A 15,363-nucleotide genomic window follows, 5' to 3' on the forward strand; every position below is an offset into this window, starting at 1 on the left:
TATGATATGTGTTTCAAATGAGCGTGTCCTGGTGTGCCGAAAATTCAGATAGTGATGATTTAGTTTGAATTGAGTATTGTGTCAAAAATCCATCCAAAACCATGGTTAGTTACCATGTGTCACGTGCATTGGTACTTGACACACTTCTCAGGCTATTCTGAGATTTTAGGCATGGGACTACACTCACTTGTGGTCCTAACTCAACAATAAAATGAGTAATTTTGAATTCCTGAGTCCGCATGCATTATATATATTAGGAGTGTTTAGTTTGATTGTTTGTTTTTATTTTCATTGAAAATAAATAATGATAATAAAAATGTTTTTGATAGATTTTTAAAAATATTTCAAGTAAAAATATTTTCTTAAATAAATCAAAAATTGAAAATAATAAAATCTCGTTTTAAATTAAAATCAGAATCTTATTTTGACTAAAATGAAAATGCGATCACGATGAATATAATTTCAAGTAAATCTAAAAATACATTTTCTTTTTAGTATTTTTATGAAATAAAATAGAAAACAAAAATAATTAATTTAGTTAAACCAAATATTTTAGAATTCTAATCTTTTTAAAATTAAAACAGATCTAAGAAAATAAAATTTTTACTACTAGACATCTTAATTGGTTTGTTATTAATTTACATAAACTTCTTTCATTTCCTTTATTACAGTATTTATTATGAAAATATCACCTCTCTGTATATTTTTCTTTTGCACTGTAAATGTATTTTTTTAACGCATCTTGCAGCCTTTTTTCACCATGATGTTCTTGTTTTGGTTGAAAATACATTCTTTTTAAACGGGGAGCAATGACTTTGGTCAAGATGTTCGCATTGATACAAGTTACAAACTTTAGGCTTTATTTGATATTTTTTTATAACAATCACATTAAAATTTAAATTTATAATCACATACATATTATCCAAACTCTTCATAAGTCAACCCTAATGATCTAAGCTTTATGAATTTACGCTGATAAAAAAAATGAATTTACGAAATGAGTAGAAATGGATTCAAATATGATAAAATAAAATCATATTGGTTTTTATTTTTTATATTGTTTAAAATATGACATACGATAAAACATTATGTTTGTTCCATCCTTTGTTCATTTTTTACTCGTTAACTATTTTTTTAATCCAGGATTCTTTTTTTTTTATCAAAAGTTAAAAATTATTTTAAGAAGTTGACTTCTTATTTTGAATAACATAAAATGATTTACTTGTTCTTTTTATTGTTTAATTATATAATGATTTTCTTATTTTAACCTAACATTGTGCTTTTAGAATATTTCAAAAGATTCGTATCTTATATTTCTTGCTTTTTTTCTTATTTGTAAAAATAAAAAATGAATATTAAGATTACAATAACTTACAATCATGTTCAATCAATCGAATTTAATCCCTTAGATTTATATTATCTGATTTAGTCAACAAATAAGTATTTACATTTTAAACGTGTTTGCATTTAAATTAAACGCACATATTTTTTAGCTTGACATCCACATGTAATCTATTATCTATATCTATATTGTAAAACATATATAAAACAATGTACAAACAAAATTACAAAACTACTAGTATCGGTTTTTTTTTTCACAGAACTACCAATTTTAATTTTTTTTTACACCTGTCAAATATGAGGATAGCTTAGTCAATTTGTTTTATTGCTTTTTTTATTCATTTATCTGTAAAAGAGAACCTACTTATACATAATTTTTTCTTTATAATCAAATTATAAGTATAAATATTTATATTGTGATATTGAAATTTTTAATTAAAAATATTTTTAATTTAGTTAATTAATAATTTTATTGCCAACTACAATTTTGACTCAATGTTGAATAAATTCATATAAAAATTTTATCATTAAAAATATAAGTAAATGTCTCCAATTGTTCGGTAATGCCTCATTTTTTTAGAGGAATGTCTCATATGTTCTACCGTTTATTTATTTTTAAGTAAATAATTATATACATAAGTCAATTATGATGAAGAGGATAAATGAGATCATGTATTTCAAATTTTATCCCATTTGTCTTTTTATTTTTCTCTATAATACATTATATTTTAACTTCATTTATAGCTACTTCTATTTTGTACCGTATTGTTCATTTGCAAACGTTTTAATGTCACTATTTTCTTCTCATTAATCATAAATGTCAACAATACTTAGTGAGCCGTGTGATATCCAGGTTTTGTAACTCTCTTACTTTTTTACTTTCTTTCACTTTTTTTTGTTTTTTTATTTTTTATTCTATTATCTATTTACTCTATATAAAAAATAACCACTTTATTATTTATCATACTCATTTTTCTTTATTTTTTATATTCCTTTTCAGTTTTTTTATTTTATTTTAACATTTTTTTCATTTTGCATTTTTCTTTCCTTTTTCTATTTTTATTTTTATTTTATTATTTTAATATTTTCTTAAAATGTTTTTCTTTCCTTTTTTTCTTTTTATGTTATTTTTTTCTATTCTACATTTTATTTTATTCTTTAACATTTTTTAATTAAATAATATATGTTTACCAAAATAATAACATTTTGTTAATATATTTATTATAAAATAATAGTTTGATTCTTTGTTATAGGATGAACAAAGTTAATTAATTTAAAATACTTTATCAATAGTATCATGAATTAAAATACTTTAGAGACCAAAAATGTGATTCTCTAGAGTCAAACTTGTTCAAGATGTAGATGACAAAAGTTATTTCTTAACACAATTGCATAAAAAAACTCAACAATATATATATATATATATATATATATATTACTTTAAAATCCTATAAAATCGTTTTTACTTTATGAATTATTTTTATATAAATATGTAGTTAATATATTAAAATTATTTTATTAAAATGATTTTTACTAAAAAAAAAATTAAATTACTTGCTCACTATATCATAAATTAATTTTTTTATAATTTTATTTTTTTATGATAGGGACCACAATTATCATCCATGGAGAGAACTATTCTCTACACCATTATGGGTAAACCATTATGAAAAAAAATGTTCTTTTTTGCAAGTATTTAACATAATTACATATAAAAAATCAACAATATTTATTTTTAATTTGAAATCATATAAAATAAATTTAAATATTTTCATAAATTAATATTTTGTTAACAAATTTTCCTATTTTAATATTTATATTGTTGTACTAAAAATAAATTTAAATAAATTTAATTAATATATTTATTACAAAATTATATTTTATCTCTATATTTAATAATTTTATATATTAAACTTTTTTTAATTATTATTTATATATAAATATCATCTTTTTAATTATTATATAATAAATATATTAAAATTAATTCATCAAATATATTATTATTACAAAATATTACATGCACGATAATATGATAATTTAAATTAATTTAATTTTTTATGTTAGGAGCTACAAGTATCATTAACTACAATGGGATGAAAATTTAACTACTTGTCTTGTATTTATTGTATAATATTTTATTTGAATGCATGTATTGTTAGCTATTATGTTTACTAAAAAATAATATTTTTAGTATATCTTTAATAATTTCATACAAAATAATTATATTGGTTAATATTTATAAAACCATGTTGAATTTTTTACATAAATACATAACTATTTTTTTAAAATTATTTATTTATTACATAAATAATCTTGAAGTAGGCATGACAAATAACTTCAAACTTATCTTCACTCTGATAAAAAAAAATCGCTTTAATTGAGTATTGATACAAATACTACCTAATTCATTCTTTATGAATGGACAGAAATGAGTATCTAAGCATATGTCTAATGCTTATTATATAATATTTTTTAAAATGCATGAATTGTATGTTAATATATTTATTGGAAATTAATTTTTTACTCTATCTTTAGTAATTTAATATCAAATAATTGTATTGGTTAATATTCATATAATAGTGTTGATTTATTTTACATAAATAACATAATAAATATATTGAAATACATTTTATTAAATATATATTTATTGGAAAATAAATCTAATTTATTTTCAATATTATTGTAAAAAAATATTTTTTATCTATTGCATAAATGCTATCTTTTCATTTTAGAGAATATAAATAGCTAATTATGTGTGTCTTGATCTAGAAATTTAATTTTATATATAAGAAAAATTATTTCTCACATAAATTTTTTAGAAATTATTTTAAATTTGGAATCATATAAGACTAGTTTTACTTAAAAATTGTATAAAATCAATTTAGGTAATCTCATAAATAAATATTTTGGTGATTAGTATTTATATTATAAGATTGAAATTGTTAAAGTAAAAATAAATTTAAATCTAATTGGTTAACATATTTATTATAAAATAATATTTTTACTCTATGTTTAAAATTAATTTATTTAATTGTTTTTATTAATAATACCATAAATTTAATTAGTTTAATTATTTTAAATAGAAATCACAAATTTAATTAATGAGAGAAAATTCTACCAGAAATCATATTATGTGTGATAAAACTCTTCTTTTTTTGAATATTTTGTACAACTAAGAACCATAAAGACTTTATCATACTATGAATTACAATAATTTTAACTATGGTAGAGATGATAAATATCATCCACATGATAAAATTATCTTCAAAACCATTATAGATGACAAAGTTTTGTATTCAAATAGTTAATACAACTGAACATCAAATACTCAATAAATATTAACATTATTACTTTTTTGAAATCTTATAATATCATTTTTAATTAGAAATCACTTTTACACAAAATATATAATATTTTCATTAAAATGAATTTATTAAATATGTTTTTATCACAAGATAATTTTAAATTACTCACTCAATAATATCATCAATTATATTAATTTTAATTTTTATGATGCAATAACAATAAAATGTATTTTTATTACAAAATAGTTTTAAATTACTTACTAAATAAGTTTTTTCTACAAGTATTTCACACAAATGCATACTTCATATTCAATCATATCATACACTAAAAAAAAATCAATTATGACAGATCTCAAATATTATTCACAAAAGACAATCTTAATCAAGACCATAAACAACAATTTTTTTCTAAGTATTTAATACAATTGCATATCAAAGATTAAACAATATATTTTTTTACTTCAAAAAATCATCTTTACATAAATACATAATAACTATTAAAATAAATTTATTAAATATATTTGTATTAAGATACTTTAAAATACTAACTCAATAATATCATAAATTAAATTATTTTTTATGATAAAAACTAAAAGTATCATTAATGAAAGAAAACCATGCTCAGTACTATTATAGTCCAATCATTATGGGTGACAACTCAATATTTTTTTTAATTTAAAATATTATAAAATTATTTTTACTTGGAAATCGTATAAATTGATTTTATGAATAAGTTAGTTTTTTGAATGAGATTTATACTACGTAGTTGAAATTTTTATGCTATAAATTAAATTTTATTATAAAATAATATTTTGTCTCTTTCTTTAATATTTATAAAATAAATATTTTAATTTTAATTCATTACAAAATACTACATACTGAATAATATCATAAATTAAATTTATTGTAATACTATTGATTTTTTTTACATAATTACATAATAATTAAATGTTTTTTAAAAAAATTATTAAGATGAAAATAGGTAAGTACATGAATAGTAATTTCAATTTTCAAATAATAACAAATAATGATTTTCAATATTTAAATGATCAAATAAGTCTAACTCAATTGATCAAAGTGTATGAATATTATAAATATCTACTAACGTGTTTAATTTTTATGAATAAAAAAAGTTTAAAAATTAAGATTTAATTGAATTATAATTTTTACTCTATTATTCTAATCATTTTTTCATGTTTAGAGAATATAAATACTAAATAAATAATTGTGTTATTTTAATATAAAAATTAATTTTATGAACAAGTGTATTTTGAACGCGCATAAAAATGAGAGTGAGCCATGGGAATGCATCGGTAGCTTGTTAGTACTCTGTACGTATCTTGATGAATCATTCATAACGATGTGATTTTATCCAACGGATCTGAATCGTTGGCTCCATAAGTGCGTGAAAAAACTGACGCAGCGAATACTATTTCGGCATTGTGTACACGTGTAAGTAAATTGCATAGAATTTGAGATGCGGAACATAACAGAACAAAAGATGAGGAAGTGAAGTTGTTTGATGTGATGTCATCATGTCCAACAACAATAGCAAGAAGCGCCGCCATGCTCCGCCCGCGGCACCCGACGCCGTTTTCCGAATAGTGTGTCCGGCTGCAAAGACGGCGGACGTAGCGGCTATCGGCGGCGACGGAGCTAAGATTCTGGTGGAGGACTTGGTCGGCGCGGAGGAGCGCGTGGTTGTTATCGTGGGCGACGAGTCTGCTGCGCAGGTTGCGTTGATTAGGGTTTTGGAGAGAACGATGGATGAAGAAACTAAGAATTCGACAGTGTCGTGTAAATTGGTGGCCCCCAGCTATCAGGTTGGATGTGTTCTCGGCCGTGGAGGCAAGATCGTCGAAAAGATCCGGCAAGACACTGGGGCCCACATTAGGGTTTTGCCCAAAGATCAACCTCCTCCTCCTCCCGGAGACGAATTCATCCAGGTCTTCTTTTTCTATTCTACTCTAATATAATTTAATCACACTTGAGTGGTCTCATTCAACTCAAATAGGATTGCCTCCCGTGGAAGAAAAATAAATAAATTAAATCTAATCACACTCCACACTATTCTTTCATAAATAAACTGTTGAGGCTGGCTTATATATGATAGGATTATGATGTATTATGCAGATAACTGGAAACTTTGGCGCAGTAAAGAAAGCGGTTCTATCTGTTTCAGCTTGTCTTCATGAGAACAATTATGGTGCCTTTAAGCCTTCTGGAGGAGGTTCATATGCTCCTCCTGATCATCATTCCAGAGGTGCTTATTCTGAAAGTGCTGGACATTCTTCTCATAGGATGTTTGTGGAAGAGGAGGTTGTCTTCAAGCTCTTGTGTCGCCATGATAAAGTTGGTAGCCTTATTGGCAAAGGTGGTTCTGTAGTGCGGGCTCTCCAGAACGAAACTGGTGCATCTATCCAAATTGTGGAGGCCGGACCTGATTCGGATGAGCGTGTTGTTGTCATATCTGCACAAGAGGCATGACAACAACTTCTTATTTCTCTTTGATACATAATGCTCTGCCTGCATAGGATAACTTTTTACGTGAATTGTGTGTAAAATTCTACAACTTTTGCTTTGGTTGTGCTGACTCTTCAATATTATGTCAAGGAAAGATTCCTGTTTGTAACTTTGGGTGTTTGTTGGGATGATTGCGAGCTGGCTCTCTGGTTTCAAGTTATTCTGGGGATCTTTGTTAGAAATTCTAAAATACGATTGTTCTTTTGTTATAATCAAACAGGTAATCTTTGTGTGATTTTTGTGGCTGGGGTTCATCTTCAGATTGTTTCCCCTGTGAGTTGCTGTTGAGTTGTTCTAATCATGGTAACTTCTCCGTATTGGTAGTTTTCTTTGCAAAACATGCCTGCAGCTTATGGGAGCGTGTAGTAGAAAATTATAAAATATTATATACAATTTCTATGATATTTGTCTTGGAAACAAACTAAATTTGATATAATCTTCTGCAGACATCAGAGCAAAAACATTCTCCTGCACAAGAAGCTGTCATCCGTGTTCATTGTCGACTCACAGAGATTGGATTTGAACCAAGTGCTGCAGTTGTTGCTAAGCTTCTTGTGCGTTCACCACAGGTGGGCTGCCTCTTGGGCAAGGGAGGTCTTGTTATATCTGAAATGCGAAGGGCCACAGGTGCTAGTATTCGCATTTTTTCAAAGGAACAGATTAAATACATTTCCCAAAATGAAGAAGTTGTACAGGTAACTTTCAGTGTACCTTGAGAAAGAGCAAGTTATGTTTTTTCATTGGCTTATCCAAACTTTGTATCCTACTATTCAGCTCTAGTTTCAATCCTAGGATTATGAATATGTATTATGAATTTTGTAAAATTTTACAATTTGTGATTTTTACTTCCCTTTGTGATTTTAACTTCCTTGGTTTCAGCTATTTGTGTTCCCTGTAGGACGTAGGATTTTGTTTACTTGCATAGTTTAGCTACTAAAGAGAAAATAATGACTTTTAGATCGTTTGCCTATAATCCTGCTGTAAACGTCCCTAGATGTAGATTTATGTTTTTTTTTTGAAAGGATTTATGTTTTGGGTTTTGACGGTCTTCTGTTCAACAAGTAGGATCTTAACATATTAAATAAAATTGTTCTATCGCAGGTTATTGGGAGCTTGCAATCTGTACAAGATGCTTTGTTTCACATAACCAACAGAATTCGGGAAACCATTTTCCCAATAAGGACTCCTCCAAATTTTAGTGCACCACCACATTTTCCACCATTTCCAGAAATGCCACCTCCTTTATTTAGGCCAAGAAATCACTTGATGTCCTCTGGCCACCCTCCTCCTCCTCAAGTTGGGCACCCTCATGACCATTCAACTGTTCCCCCCATGCCTGTTGACCATCAGCAGCATGCATTTGTACATGGTATGGGACGTGGTCCACCAAACATGGATCGAGTTCCCTATCCTCGTGGTTATGAAGGACCAAATTCTCCAAGATCGTGGAATCCTCTGGTCAGTTTCACTTTTCAGATACAGGGGTTAATGCCTGGGAATCTTCATATCTATGGTCTAAACATTTTCTATTTTTCTATTTTTCTATTTTTCGGTGGAGGAAGCGGGTGAGGGGGTAAACGCCTCCCAGCCTGTCCTTTATATTTAAAAATGATGTTTATACACATTAGGTTCGTATTTCAGGCTGTTGACAGAGGAAATCCAGGAGGAACAGCTGATACTTCTAGTTTGACCTCTAGAAATGAGACCCCTGTAAAGTGAGTGTAGGAAGTTTTTTGAAGTGCCGGTATATCCAACGTTTATAAAAACAGGTGTTGTACCAAATGTCTTATGCTGGTATTTGTGTTATTTCCAGGAACGGAAATCCATTGCAGAATCCAAATAGCTTAACTATTGAGATCACCATCCCATATATGTATTTAACTCACGTGTATGGGGAGAACAATAGCAACCTAACTCAGATTCGACAGGTCTTTCTAAATCTGAGTACCGCCAGTTCATTTCTTATTGTTTGCTAAACATTGTCTTATAGCAGTTTTTTGACCCTTGGGTTTTCCTCAGACGTCTGGTGCAAACGTGGCTGTTCATGATTCAAAACCTGGAGCCACTGAGGGTCTGGTGATTGTGTCTGGAGCACCAGATCAAACTCACGCTGCTCAATGCCTAATTCAAGGTTTCATTTTGTGTGGGCAGACTGTAGCTTGAGACTGCAAGAACAAGAGGCAATCTAAAAATTAAAATCCACGCAGCAAATCTTGTAATAGATATTCCATTCGTGATGGATTAAGGATTTATGTCAAGGTTGTCGTACCATTTTGTGAATTGCACGTTCAATTAGTGTAATTTATTTGTTCTTTCCAGGCCGCTTGAGAGTTTATTGCTGTTTCTAATCCCTTGTAGTAAGTTGCCTTCCCAACGCAAAATTCGATAATAACTCATCCAAAATAGTCCAATGTTGATGGACTTAAAAGTGAAATGAAAATCACACAATCTAATTATAAAAGAGACCATTTTTTTTAAATACAACGTAATACAACATCAGGAAGTGCATCGAAGGCTTGAAGCTGTTCAGCATACCCAAAATAAATAAAATTCCCCAAAAAGAACTAGCTGTCACAAGGCAATAATGACTTTCTTCATATATTCAAAACAAAATACAGAATGCTCATTTAAACATTTTCACTAAAAACTTAGTAGAAAAAGCCCCCCCTTCTGCAATTTCTTATCTAGGGGCAAACTCTCCCATCACCATTATTTCGTGGAATCGCTCTCCATTCTCACCAAAATATAAAGTTCATCATGATGAATCATCAGCTTCTCCTGCAACTCTATGGACTATCTGGTTGGCCTCTAAACTTTTATTCTGTTTTCAATGAAGGAAAAGTTAAGGTCATAAAGAAGATCCAAGTTTCTAAGTTTGCAAGAAATACATCATGAAATTTAATGAATGCATGGTTTCTGACCTCATTCTTGATAGTCCCAGATAAGGGTGCCGCCCTTGATAGGTCCCTCAGGATTCCCTGTGGTTCAGAAAATAAGAAAATAACAACAAACTAAATCAAAATAAGGCATAAATTTTTTGCTGAAATGTACCTGATAGTACTTTCTTGAAATAAAATAAGAAGCTTGGAACTATATTAAGGGAACGAGTGCAACATGCATGATAGAACTAGAATCCTACTGAATTTAAATCGATTTCAAAGATAGTAAATCGGTCAGATATTTTAGAGAAAGTTACTGATTGTGCTGTAATTTCTTTGACTTCATTTTAGTGATAACACTGAAGAAAAGAATTGCAATTAATCTTTTATATTTTCCTTAAAACCCGATAAAGACTAGTGCGTGAACTTGTAAAACATGGTTTATACCCCACAAGGATAGAATCTATTATCTATGCTGGTCTCCCTCAGGTAACTCTCAAAGGGATTGTCAAAACTCAAACCATTCATTACAAAGCTTGCATGTATTATTTTTGTTTTCTTCTCAAAGCTTTTTATATATTTTTCTTTCATGCAGAGTTACATTAACAGATTCAAGATACCTAAATTCATGTGATTAAATACACATGATGTAAGGCATTGAGCTAAAGACAATAAAACTTCACAACATTCTGTTTGGATCTGATTGCAAGGTATGAGACTTTAGCCTCAAATGGGAAATATAAGGCACTGGTCTCTGCAACTACAATGGTTATAGCTTTTGTGATATAGTTTTCTCAAGATTCTTATCAATTGATATCAGAGCTTTCCACCATTTCTCTCAGCTGCAAACGAGGAGCACAGGTGGTGATGTCAGCTTTGCAGTATTTTACCGGGACTAGTCAAAAGGCTAATGCACAGTCAACACCCATGAACGCCAAGGTTGCAGAGCATGGCGAGATGTAAATTGTAAGGATTCAATTGCAAAGAATGGGGCTCAAGTTCCACATTGGAAGGATGAGATTGTCGTGTGAGGTTTATAAAGTTTCGGGCTCCAATTACAACAGCTAGCTTTTATAATATGATTCTCCCAAGGTTCTTATCACATTCCTTCAAACAAAAGACTGCAATCACCTCAATTTAGTGCTACAAATTAAGTATATAGATGAAATATGCATACAGAATAACAGCATATAATATCATTGTGTGGCCAGCTGAATTAGTATGCGCATACCATAATAACAGAGCATAATCATAATCAACAGGTATATTTGAATAATCATCAAAAGATTGACACATTAGTATATGCACATACCATAATAATTAAATATTAAGATGTCAATAGTAAATTGGAAGGAATTGAGCCACATTAATATTTATTTATAGAGCAATAAAGAATATACAAAATGATAGCAACGGACATAAAGAATATAAACATAACTCATTTACCTTATTTGCCCACATAAGACCACAAGCATTGCAGAGGGTCCTTGGCCCTTCAGGCCCGCGTCGCATCATTGGTGTACTCTTCTCACTGATGCCACAGTGCCTACAACTGACATAAATTGACAGAAAACACCATTTGTCAAATGATATAATCTCCCTCTTTTCCTAGAATGAACCAGTCAACTTACACAATATCTTGCTGCTGGGATCCACTATTGTCTGCTGTCCAGTTTTCATCCATCCCCCAATTTGTGGCATTTGATGCAGATTCATCATTATTGGACTTGGAAGATGTAAACTGACCTTTATTTCTTTGCATCCTATAAAAGTCACTTGTATTTGTTAGTGAGTGGGGCAAACATATCAAGGTAACATTGTCAATGAGGATGTGGATTTAGGAATATATTTACATGATAAAGAGAGAAAACATCAGCACATAAACTTGCCAGTATCATGCATTCACTACACTATTATACCACCTTAAGAAAGCTAGAGCTATAAGACAATAGACGGAACATATTTCAGACAGAGTTAAGACAGATTGTCTCTCAATCAAATCTCCAATTTATTGTTGAGTTACACCTAAGCAACATCATTGATGCCCCATATCAATTATGCTTTTGATGGTTTTCTTAAAGAAATAGATTCTTGCCCTTGAGAAATATAAAAGATTAAAAACAGCCCAAAAAACCAACTACAATGGATCACAGATTTTGAAAGAATTTAGACATGATATCCCAAAAGCTACAATGAGGTGATACATGATAATTAGGAGGCTTCAACAGACAAATTTAGATTACTGCAGACCCTTCAAGAAATTCACCATGATGTTCTGTTTTGCTCCCTTTACTCTTATCAATAACGCAACATTACAAACATAAATGGAGTACTGTAAAGTCAGGATTCTAACACAAACAAGTATTCCATGAAAGCTTAATCTAAAAAATAATGATAGGAAACACCATACCTTAATGCTACTTCTTTACGAACAGTATAGCGAATTTTTTTGTCATAATTTCGTTCCTTCCGCTTTTCACGAAACCTAATCAATGAAGCTAATCTCTGAGGGACACTGAATTTTTGCGGAGTACCAGTATATCCCTAATAAAATACTTCATGAGCCACATATATTTGACTAGAAAAAGAGCATCAATTGCACTCCAACCAATAATGTAGTAATACCCGGTTATTATGGTTAGGAGATACTGGCATGGCAGGCATAGTTGGAGGTATTTCGCGGCCTCCCAGTAACAGTAGTACAGCTTGAACCTGAGAAAGACATCGATTATCAGAAACTATTTTCTTCAGTAAATCAGTGTTGGCGGTAATTCCTAACCTAACTTGGTTACCAATATATTAAATTGTTAATTATCATAGCTCAAAGCAATCTTTTACAATCATATTATAAAACATACCAAAAAAGCTTATTAAACTGCATATTAAGATAAATTTTTCCACATGTCAAGCATTGAAAGTCAAGACAGTACGGGTCTATGCCTGTGCAAATGGTGCTGTAGAGGGGTTAAAAGAAAATAGCTAGTCAACGTTTCTTAATTGATACAATTCATCAACAAAAATGACAAACAACAACAATCAAGCCTTTTTTTCCAACAGGTGAGGTTGGCAACAAGGAACAAGCAACACCATAATGTTCTATTGTGAATCTTGCTAAAAGACAAACCATTGACCTCTAAATCTTAGTGCCAATAATTTTTATCAGTCTCACTATACTTTTAGCAAAGCAATAGGGATTGACCCTCTATATCTACTTTTCTTACTAAGATTTCTACAAGTCCTGTCCACACATGTCCAAACCACCCAAAACATATTCTATCATTTTTGTTCTACAATAGTTTTCATGTCAAGTATTCATTTTTGTTCTAGAATAGTATTCATGTCAAGAACTTTCCTTATAATGCCTTTATGACTAGTATGTCCACTCATCCAGTGCAACATTCTTATCACTAGTGCATGGTATTTATTCTTTTATTGGCTTTTCACTGTCTAACACTCAGTTCCATACAACATTGCAGGTCTTGTAGCTGTGCAATAAAATCTCCCCCTAAGCTTGAGTGATACATTTGTCATAGATCAACAAAGAGGACAAATGCTCAAGAAGAAATGGGAAAACCAAACATACTTAAAAGACTCGTATGAATACCCATAAAAAAAATTATTTGTATCGTTCATAGCTGGCCTCCGTAACTCCTTACAGCAGAAATATTTGCCAAAGCCAAAAAGTAAGAATCCATGAATGGACACTAACTGCACTACAAGAACACAGTTTCATCAATGCATTCTATTATTTATAACTCAAGCATCATCATTTTTATGATTGGATAATCTAGGAGTCATTGAACTAAATATACTTGAAGTAATCAACTGGAAATCAATATCTACAACAAAGGCTTAACTCACGCATACTAGGTTAGACATGAGGGGCAATGTCATGTGAATGCAAAAATGAAAAAACCTAAGATAAGTTGATGCACCTTTTCTGGTGACACGGAGTCAAAGACATAAACCTGGCCCTGAAAAGACAACGTAAGCTGATCCCCAGAATCACCCCCTTGATCCATCATTACAGCATGATTGTCAGGGAGATTTCCATGGTTGGAGGGGACTTCACCTTCCATACTCTCACTTCCACCACAGTTAGTATCACCACCATCATTATGATCATCATCTATCCCATTCCCATTGCTTATATGGTGGAGTCCATGATGCTCGTGTTCTTGCACATATGGCACGTGTATAGGATGCTGTCCATCAGTTATGTGTATCCGAGAATCACCCCCATGAATACCATCCATGATACAGGAAGAGCCAAAACACCTTAGGAAATGGCAGAAAGATGATTAAAAGTATCCATAGAAAACTAGCAGTAAAAACAACAACAACCACATAGTAAAAACAAGTTAACAACTCTGGACTAGGGAGAGCAGGAATTTCTTCTAGCAAAACAAACTACACATAAAATCAGAAAGTATAATGCCATAACTAGTAAAGGATAGTGTGCAGCATTATATTCTAATTAAAGTACATTTCTAGGAAATTAAACGTGATAAGCATATCAAAACAAAAATGTAAAAGTATCCCAAACCAGCAGCAAGGAAAGCCTCCCTTTGCAACGGATAAGACAAAAAGAGATTGCAGGCACTTAAAGCATTTGAGTGAAAGCATAGACTTTATATGAATCCCTGAGGTAAAGGAATAGTTTTGGTTTTGCATCAGAAGAAAGAATAATCAGAAAAACAAAACATCCAAGTGTAGAGGATGAAAATGAAAGGAAAGAAGGCACGAAATTTATAGTTGGAAAATATTAAATGGGAAGGGAAAAGAAAGAAAGAAAGCATTTTTAGGGAGAAGAAGCAGACCAACAATTGAGGGTTGTGGATTGATCTGACAACAGCCCAGAAGCACCTTCGCAACAGAAAAGGGTTGGGATAAGGTCACGATAACTGAGAAAATAGTGAAGAAGAAGAAGAGAATGAAGATGGAGAGAGAGAGAGAGTAACGGGTAAAATGTATGAAGAGGGAGAGAGAGAGAGTGTTAAAATAAAATGGGTCGGTAATGAAAGGACGATGGGGAATGAGATCAGGGAGACACGAGACAGTGCCTTGTTTTGTTCCAATTCCAAGTCAATATTTTTTCCCAAACCCAAAATTATTTCATCATTGCATGCAATGTGACCACTAATAATTTGTTTTTCTTCACCTTCACAATTTAACTAAAAACACTTTCTTATTCGAATTAAAGTGATTCACTATTTATGCTGCCTTTTTTACTGTTCCAGTTACCATATGGATTTATTTATTTTTGACCAATACATGGATTCATTTATGATGATACCAAATACTATAGTTTTTTA

The 15,363-nt window shown here is 30.3% G+C and overlaps 2 protein-coding genes across 5 annotated transcripts; one reads left to right on the forward strand and one right to left on the reverse strand.

Moving 5' to 3' along the window:
- Positions 1-6,116: 6,116 nt before the first annotated feature.
- On the forward strand, positions 6,117-9,497 carry LOC114422520 (KH domain-containing protein HEN4-like). 2 transcript variants are annotated; one of them, XR_003668692.1, is made up of 7 exons: positions 6,117-6,592; positions 6,780-7,127; positions 7,616-7,864; positions 8,271-8,682; positions 8,811-8,884; positions 8,983-9,097; positions 9,189-9,497. XR_003668692.1 is itself a non-coding variant. In XM_028388914.1 (7 exons), the coding sequence occupies exons 1-7, from the start codon at positions 6,182-6,184 to the stop codon at positions 9,330-9,332; spliced, it is 1,698 nt and encodes a 565-aa protein (XP_028244715.1). In that variant the 5' UTR covers positions 6,118-6,181; the 3' UTR covers positions 9,333-9,497. The 2 variants fall into 2 exon arrangements, 1 of the variants encoding a protein (XP_028244715.1); XM_028388914.1 differs by having other exon boundaries at positions 6,118-6,592; positions 8,271-8,627.
- A 122-nt stretch (positions 9,498-9,619) lies between these two features.
- LOC114422521 (GATA transcription factor 28-like) lies at positions 9,620-15,101 on the reverse strand. Of its 3 annotated transcripts, XM_028388915.1 has the most exons (9): positions 14,869-15,098; positions 14,595-14,691; positions 13,984-14,326; positions 12,674-12,760; positions 12,459-12,592; positions 11,680-11,811; positions 11,495-11,600; positions 10,091-10,147; positions 9,620-9,990 (listed from the first exon to the last, which is right to left on the reverse strand). In XM_028388915.1, the coding sequence occupies exons 2-9, from the start codon at positions 14,672-14,674 to the stop codon at positions 9,925-9,927; spliced, it is 1,005 nt and encodes a 334-aa protein (XP_028244716.1). In that variant the 5' UTR covers positions 14,675-14,691; positions 14,869-15,098; the 3' UTR covers positions 9,620-9,924. The 3 variants fall into 3 exon arrangements, with proteins under 3 accessions (XP_028244716.1, XP_028244717.1, XP_028244718.1); XM_028388916.1 differs by lacking the exon at positions 14,595-14,691 and having other exon boundaries at positions 14,869-15,096; XM_028388917.1 differs by lacking the exons at positions 9,620-9,990; positions 10,091-10,147 and adding an exon at positions 10,173-11,169 and having other exon boundaries at positions 14,869-15,101.
- Positions 15,102-15,363: the final 262 nt, after the last annotated feature.

The sequence above is a fragment of the Glycine soja genome, chromosome 8 (genome assembly GCF_004193775.1).
Source record: "Glycine soja cultivar W05 chromosome 8, ASM419377v2, whole genome shotgun sequence".
In the NCBI taxonomy this organism is placed as follows: Eukaryota; Viridiplantae; Streptophyta; class Magnoliopsida; order Fabales; family Fabaceae; genus Glycine; species Glycine soja.

What these genes read in the sequence shown, in the direction of transcription:
- LOC114422520 (XM_028388914.1), top strand. Translation starts at nt 6,182, where the DNA reads ATGTCCAACAACAATAGCAAGAAGCGCCGCCATGCTCCGCCCGCGGCA. An exon ending in CAAGATCGTGGAATCCTCTG is followed by an intron (nt 8,628 to 8,810) that starts GTCAGTTTCACT and finishes TTCGTATTTCAG; the next exon opens with GCTGTTGACAGAGGAAATCC. An exon ending in ACCTAACTCAGATTCGACAG is followed by an intron (nt 9,098 to 9,188) that starts GTCTTTCTAAAT and finishes GGTTTTCCTCAG; the next exon opens with ACGTCTGGTGCAAACGTGGC.
- LOC114422521 (XM_028388915.1), bottom strand. Translation starts at nt 14,674, where the DNA reads ATGCTTTCACTCAAATGCTTTAAGTGCCTGCAATCTCTTTTTGTCTTA. An exon ending in ACTCCGTGTCACCAGAAAAG is followed by an intron (nt 12,761 to 13,983) that starts GTGCATCAACTT and finishes TGTCTTTCTCAG; the next exon opens with GTTCAAGCTGTACTACTGTT. An exon ending in CTGGGACTATCAAGAATGAG is followed by an intron (nt 9,991 to 10,090) that starts GTCAGAAACCAT and finishes CATTGAAAACAG; the next exon opens with AATAAAAGTTTAGAGGCCAA.